At 36.8% G+C, this 7785-nt stretch overlaps 1 protein-coding gene across 5 annotated transcripts; it reads right to left on the reverse strand.

Moving 5' to 3' along the window:
* Positions 1-473: 473 nt before the first annotated feature.
* Positions 474-7108, reverse strand: LOC18101817 (TMV resistance protein N). 5 transcript variants are annotated; one of them, XM_024607538.2, is made up of 7 exons: positions 5922-7108; positions 5073-5276; positions 4087-4449; positions 2824-3931; positions 2449-2727; positions 1459-2361; positions 474-1348 (listed from the first exon to the last, which is right to left on the reverse strand). In XM_024607538.2, the coding sequence occupies exons 2-7, from the start codon at positions 5114-5116 to the stop codon at positions 755-757; spliced, it is 3291 nt and encodes a 1096-aa protein (XP_024463306.2). In that variant the 5' UTR covers positions 5117-5276; positions 5922-7108; the 3' UTR covers positions 474-754. The 5 variants fall into 5 exon arrangements, with proteins under 5 accessions (XP_024463306.2, XP_024463305.2, XP_024463304.2 ...); XM_024607537.2 differs by having other exon boundaries at positions 5885-7108; XM_024607536.2 differs by lacking the exon at positions 5073-5276.
* Positions 7109-7785: the final 677 nt, after the last annotated feature.

A 7785-nucleotide genomic window follows, 5' to 3' on the forward strand; every position in this document is an offset into this window, starting at 1 on the left:
AGCAACTAAGTTTAATAATTGTGGTGGATCTACGTTATTAATCTTAGGAAGAATATTCAATCAAATCAAACATAGACTGCGGACAATTATGTTTTCTTGATTAATAAACTTATCTAGTTCTTAAGGTTGTCATTGAATTAAATTACTAGTGCGAACATTGTGGTTGTTTGATGGTTAGGGTTAGTTATACGGCGGATCCGTTAACTAAACAATGTTAAGAAGAGATAAATATTTAGAATATAAATTGATGTTTCGTTTCCATGATCAGTTTTGATTTCTGTAGGTGGATGTGTGCTTGCAACCAAGGTTTGTTCTCTTGATAATTTTCTGATTTTATTAAATTTTGTTTGATAGTTTTCTGTTTTCTTTTGCTTTAGGTTAGATAACATCCAAACCCCCCCTCAAATTGCATATCATATGAACAGGTTTCTACCCAAGTTTTTTTTAATTGTGTTGATGATATTAAAGAGGAATTGAAAAAACAATTTAGTGTGAAACTTCTTATAAAACACAACATAGATAGTGTTTTAGTTGAAAAGAAATATAAATAAGTACATGTAGTTATTAAATTGTTAAGAAAAATACTAAAGTGATCCTAGGTATCAACACAAGAATTAAGATAAATACTAGAAATCTATAGAAGAAGAAAAAATATATCCAATATTTTTGTCAGGGATCAAGTTCTATCAAAACCCTGAAAGAATTGGATCTGAAGGGCAGGGAACATCAGGTGGCATGGCATTACTTTCACTGTTTATTCTGGGAGGCATTTGCCCTCAATATTTTTGCATGGGATGATGGAGTTGTTCTCATCCAATATCCTCAACTCTTCAGAATGCAATCCATTGATAGAGTCGACACCTGTATTCGGTTCGTTGAACTGCAGTGTGTCTTCCTCGTACACCATGCGGAACCCCCAATTCATGACTCGGGCAGAAAGAACCTGAAACTCATTGTTGGTGTTTCTTTCTTGAATAGATGACCGGAACTCCACCTCAATGGGCTGAGAAGTAGTATTAGACACAGCAAGTGGTTCCGGAAACTTGCCTCTGGGAAAGAAGATAAAGAAAACCTGATTTGACGTAAATGTTGAACCTTCAGGGTACTCTAGAAAGTAGCTCCTAGATTTGAAGCCTTTGATATCGAAGTTCAATGTAATAAGACATGAATCACCACAATCAAGCTCTTCAAAGAATGCACAAACAGCTAATCCCATCCACTTACTGCTGGACCAATGCTCATAAGGAAGTAGCCGTATTGTTAAAGAATGACCCACGCTCTTATGGTGAAACCAACTAGGAATTTCACTTCCTGGAAAACAGGTAAAAAACCAAGAGGCTGGATGACCCTGCACCAAAATCATAACCTATTTCAATACACAACACAAAAATTTTAACACAGAAGAAAAATATAGAAAAAGCGTGGTCTGTGAAGTGAGAGGGGGAGAGAGATAGAGACCTGATGGCCGCTTTCCAACAAGAAATGGAGGTAATATTTAAGCCATGTCAAACCCATGCTGATATTCCCTTGATAATCAGTCAACTCGGAGCAGTTCATAAAAATCAAGGACAAAAACTTTGAGCGGGCACATTCTTCAAATAGATTTGGAAGAGTTCCCAACGAAGCGCAACCGTCCACCCCGAGATATTCAAGCCTTGATGGAAGATCCGGAAGTGACTGAAGCTTCTTGCAATTGCCTAACCTGAGGCTTTTAAGTTTAGAGAGCCGGCTGATGCTTGAAGGTATTCTCACAAAGTTATTTCCAATAAGGTCTAATTCTTCCAATGATGGGAAGCAGCTCATATCATCAGGAAGTTCTCCTTCCATGAGATTGCAGTTGCTTAGATTTAGCTTTGTCAAAGAGTATAGCGTTGACAGAGAGGACAGCATCAAAGTAATTGGACAAGGATTTCTTGGAAGTGACCGGAAGGAGAAGAGAGAATACCATGATTTAGGTGCTGGTCCCTTGCATCCATCAAAAGATAGCACCTTAAGTTTTTTCCAGAGACCAAAGGTTGATGGCAGTTGTGTTATAGCAGTTCTGCCTACATCAAGCTCCTCCAGATTTATTACATTTCCCAACATCTCAGGCAATTTTTCAAGTTTGAAGCATCCATACAAGTTAAGAATTCTGAGGGTCTTCAACTCACATATGTTTGTTGGAAGACAGGCAAGCTTTACGCAGTCCTTCAAATTCAAGAAAACAAGCCCTTTCAGAATTCCGATAGAGTCGTCAATCTTGACCAGTTTTCTGCAACCCTCAAGATTCAGCTTCTCAAGATTTGGAACTTGTCTGAAGTCTGGAGTCTTTATTAAGTTTCGGGAGTGTCTGAGATCAATAGCTCTAAGCAACTTTAAAGGCTGTCAAAAGATACAGAAAGAAAATCAGAATGATGAGACTCTAAATACATTACTGAATTTCAAGTAACAAAATAGAAGTAGGCGTACTCTCACTCCCTCCCATAATTGTTTAATGCTGCTATGACGCATGTGGAGCTCAACAAGTTTATCCGGTTGAAAAGTTGATGGCAATGATTTGAAAGGATATCGGCACCATTCAAGATATCTCAACTCATTGGAGAGATATTTAATTTCCTGGGAAAGGTTTATATTTTGGAGTTTGAGAATTCTTAACCTTTTCATCTTCATTATTGATTCAGCACTTAAGTATAGTCCATCTACTTCGTCATTTGAATTCAGGACGATGCCTTCAACTTTGTCGGTTCCCTGAACAGTAAAGTTAATAAATAGGAATGATGAGCAGGAAAAGGGAAACTCAAAATCTGATACATAGAATTGTGGTTGTAACAGTAAGTTATTTACCGTATTATTTAGCAAAACGTGAATGACATCCTCACAGAGCCACAACCTAGTGCGTTTTCCAGGTTCTTCATGAGACTCTCTCTTGACAATTTGTCGACCCATTTCTTGAAGCAAGTCATGCATCCATACTCTGTTATCTGAAATATTTATGAGAAATTTTTCTACGAGAATCCTTATTCCAATCTGTGGATAGAAACCAGAACTTTCCATTAATTTTGTCACACAATCTTCTTCCCACCCGTTGAAAAAACAAGCAATATCTAGAAATATTTTCTTCTCTACTTCGTTAAGTCCATCAAAACTTATTTTAAGTTTATCTAGAATTCCTTTATCTGGGATATCTTTCAGTCTTTTTAATGAATGGTTCCACAATTCTACAGATCTGATCCCAGAAAAAAATGAACCCAAAACATGGAGAGCTAATGGAAGGCCATCTGCATACTTTACAACTTGGATGGTCTGAAGCACATAATCTTCCGGGGGACAATAACTTCTGAAGGCTTTCAGACAAAAGAGTTGAACGGCTTCAATGTTATTTAAACTTGCAACTCTATATATTTTATCAACTCCAAATTGTTTCAGAAGAAGTTCATCTCTTGTGGTTATTATGACTCTACTTCCATTGTCAAACCAATTACGATCTCCAACTAAAGATTCTAATTGGACCAATTGATCAACATCATCAAGAACAACAAGAACCATTCTAGAACGCAGCCTAACCCTTATTTCATTCATTCCTCTATGAACATCAGAGATTTTGGTCCTTCTATCCATCAACGTGTCTGAAAGAAGTTGTTCCTGTAAGCGAACTAAACCATGTTTCTCCTCAACTTCTCTAACATTTGCAAGAAAGCTGCTGCCTTCAAAATGACCCAGCATCTTCTCATAGACAGCTCTAGCAATGGTCGTCTTACCTATTCCACCCATCCCACAGATCCCTATAACGCGAACATCATTCAGCTGCTCTACTCCTAAATATAAACTCATTTCCTCCAAACGCCAATCCATTCCAACTAAGTTCTCGGTTACCCATGACATGCTGTAACTTGATTTTCTCAACTTGCATACTATCTCTTCAACAATGCCTTGAATAAACTCTGACTCGTGCCTGCAGACGAAATACTCACAAGGTTACCAAACATGAGTCAAATTGGCACAGATCAAATTGCATGCTGAGGTATAAATTTCAGACAACATATTAAAGGGGTTTTCCTCTATTACACAAACACAAAACATGAGAAAAAGAAGATGTGTTTTGGTTACCTATCCTGCAAATCCCATCCAGAAAGATTGGCCACTAGTTTCATCGCAATCCTCCAGGTCTGCACCTTCTCAATGTTGTCTTTGAAAACCTCTTCATGATCAGCAAAGGCCTGTTGAAGTCTCCCTGTCTGATTCCTTACTTCAGAAGGATCAACATCATAGAAAACTGGAATAACTGTTTGTCTACCTTGTTTCATGCATTCCACAATTTTTACTAGTTCGTTCAAGCACCATGTGGAAGAAGTATAGTTTCTTGAGAAAACTATCACTGAAAACCTTGAATCTTGTATTGCTTGAAGAAGTTCACGGGAAATTTCATTCCCTCTCTCAAGTTCTTGATCATCTCTAAAAGTGATGACTCCTCTGTGACACAAGGCAGTATAAAGATGGTCAGTAAAACTCTTCCGGGTGTCTTCACCTCTGAAACTGAGGAAGACATCATATTTCCACCGAGTGGTAGTACGTGAATAAGAAGCAGCCATGAAAACCTCAAAGAATTGTTCGATCTAAATTTGGTAGGCTAGATTGCTCTCTGTTATCTGTTTTAACAAAGCCAGAGAGAAGCTACAGCCACAAAATCGAGGATATTTTAACGCAAAGAGCACCATCTTGGAAATTCTATTTATGACGAAAATTCCATGGAGTAAATTTCGGAGTGTGTGGTAATGTTGACTTTAGGACAGGCGAAAAAACCACAAAGTCTGCACTCAAATAATTTATAGTAATTGACAAACCTCCTGGTTATTTCCCGCAGGGTTTCCAAGAAACTAATGCTAGTGTTTACAATTATTAAATAAAGCACGCCAGTACACACCCACAATTCAATAATAGCTGCGTTAAAATGTAAAAAATATTTCTTCCAGTTTCATAACAAGGAAGCAAGTACAACAATTAGCAGTAGCAGTAATTCTCTTTCTCACCCAACAAACGTTCAGAATATGATCAGATTCTAGGGCCACACATGTCATTCCTTAAAGATTAATTACCTTTCCAACCACAGGGTGCAATGATCAAACAAATGACCTCCCATCAATCAAATGAACGCCAATGAAAGGAAGTTAATGTCACAGCTCTATTTTTAATTGTCATCCACTATTCAATCATATGTTTTCTATTTGAGTTTAGTTCACTACATGAGATCTCTCCCGAAGTTTACTTGATCATTGCTTGTCTTGCTACATGCATGGGCACTGCAGAATAAGAAAACAGGAAGTGGTACAAATCAAACAGGAGATGCAGCCCCCATATGGAAAAACAACAGAGCTGATTTCAGCTCAATTAACTAGTACTACTTCAAAAAAGAATGGCAAGGGACCCTAATAATTGAGATCCAAGTTGAAAGAAAATCCACTATACTAAATAACAACTCTCAAGTTTACAAATTTGAGTCCAGAAAAAAGGTCTCAGAAATAGCCTAGGATCTAATTCAGTATTTGACACTAAAATCGAGGTAACAATTCCCAAAAGACAAACACAAATATATATATCTCCTTATTCTCATAAGAGGCAAAAACTCTAAAATCTGTTGTTTCTTCCCAGGTCCGGCACGCTGAAACCTTCAAACAAAAAATATCAAAGAAATGAGGAGCTGTCGCCTTAAATAAACCACCAAGACTACCAACCTTTTCCAGGGATTAAAAGCTAATTACGGAAAAAAACTGCTAAAAATTTGTTAGGTTCTCAAATCTTTCTCCAACAATCTCATGCAACTATTGATTTATTTAACTGTAAGGATACTGTAACTCGAAAGCAAACATGAGACAGATGACAAAGCACAACTATTGATTGACTTGTGAACCTTCTGGTCAAACACAAAGTGTACTAGCAGCAAGAACCTCGAAGATGCACACATCTCTGCTCCTCTTGATTGTGACGGATCAAGCATCCTTCTTGTGGCAATAATAACATCCTTAATCTCATAGCTTTACTGGGCTGTCAGTCAAAAAGCAGAAAAATGAACTATTGGACCACTCAAAGATTATTCTCAAAGTTACAAAAAAAAATCATGAAATGGGAAAAAGGAAGAGCACATGTATGTACCAAATTAGAAAAAAGGAACAACCATGAGATATTGGTAAAGGGCAGCATTTATCTAGTAATAGGACCTTGTGAGAATGCCACAGTCAAATCTGGAGTTTTAATTCTAAAGCAGTGAGGGTAGAGATCATGGAGTAGTAGAGAGTCTAAAAACATGACATCCAAGACCATCTTGATACTATTCTTCTAGGCGCCAAAGAATTTCATATTCATGAGTACTACAAATTAAGCTTGTTACACCTTGCTTGCCATTCAAACTCCATCACGAGAATTCTAGAGCTAAAACCATGCTACTAAACACGGTTTACCAGAACTTTACACCTTAGTCTAACTTGAAAGTGACCACCAAATTTGTGAAAACTCTACACATCATAAACTCTTAAAAAATATGAACAAACAAAAACTCAACTTCAAGCAGGCTTTTTGCATCGGCAGAGCTTATGAAAATCCACTTGGAGACTAATTAGTGGAATTAAATGATCTCAGATTGAGCCCAATTGCAAAAGGGAGAAATGGAGCACCAAATATATGTAACCAATTGTTAATAATTATTAGAAATTAATAATTAACCAAATGGCTATTTCCTTTGGCAAAGAAGATTGCCAGCAACAGGTAATTAATTACTCATGTATGCTGCAGGTTTTATTATTTTTTACAGTATTCATGCATGATTTGCGTGGAAAAGCAAGAAGAGAAGAAGCTGCCTGGCCTGGGGGAGGTGCTTGCTGCTGTTGCTGGTCTGTCGTGAGGATGGTGGTCCACGGTGGAGCTGCTGGTGATCCACTGCAGCTACTGGAGAAGGAAGAAAAACAACGGTGGATGTTGGTTGCTAGTGTGGCTTTTGGCTGGGGAAGAGGAGAGGTGACAATGTGTGTTGGTTGCTAGCGTGGCTTTTTCTTTCTTTTTCTCTGTATCTTTTCCTTCGGTTTTCTTCCCTTTTTTCTTCCTTGTTTTTCACTTTGTTTTTCTCCCTCCTCTTTCACATGAACTTCTCCTGTATTTATTTCATTTTGGGATCCCTCGTAGGCTTGAATTAGCACATTGATTCGCCCGGATTGGATCTTAATTATTGATAACAAGCCAGCAACTTGGTAAACACGGCGAAATCCTATTTTTTAAAAAATTAAATTTTTTTATTAAAATTAATTGTTTTAAATTTTTAAATTGTTTTGATACGCTGATTTCAAAAATAATTTTTTAAAAATTAAAAAATATTATTTTAATGCATTTATAAGCGAAAAGTACTTTGAACCACAATCGCAGCCACAATCCCAAACAGGCCTCAGGCTACACAATGTGTTGTCTGGCTTTTTATTTATTTTATTCTTTTTACTTGGAATTGACCAAAACTACGTCCTTTTATTTAAATAAAATGGTAAAACGACATTGTTTTGGCAATCCTAAACTAAATTAAGTCATAAATTCTCCTTTTGATTTCATCCCTCAATCTTTGAATTTGTTCAATTAGGTCCTTAATTAATTTCTAATTTTAAAAATTAATTCAATTTTAACCCCATAAAATTTTAAAAAGACTATGATTTTAGCGCGTTTTCAACTTGGTCATTGGTCATAGATAATTTTAATTTTGTTCTAAATTGACATTCAAATTTATAATTTCTTCAATTTCACCTCTATTCTAGCCGAATTTGGTCCTCGAATAAG

Source organism: Populus trichocarpa, chromosome 8 (assembly GCF_000002775.5).
Source record: "Populus trichocarpa isolate Nisqually-1 chromosome 8, P.trichocarpa_v4.1, whole genome shotgun sequence".
NCBI classification, from domain to species: domain Eukaryota; kingdom Viridiplantae; phylum Streptophyta; class Magnoliopsida; order Malpighiales; family Salicaceae; genus Populus; species Populus trichocarpa.

Coding starts and splice junctions, on each gene's coding strand:
- LOC18101817 (XM_024607535.2), bottom strand. CDS start 4,568: ATGGCTGCTTCTTATTCACGTACTACCACTCGGTGGAAATATGATGTC. Junction 3,932..4,086: donor GGATGGGATTTGCAGGATAG/GTAACCAAAACA, acceptor TTTCGTCTGCAG/GCACGAGTCAGAGTTTATTC. Junction 2,728..2,823: donor ACGTTTTGCTAAATAATACG/GTAAATAACTTA, acceptor TTTACTGTTCAG/GGAACCGACAAAGTTGAAGG.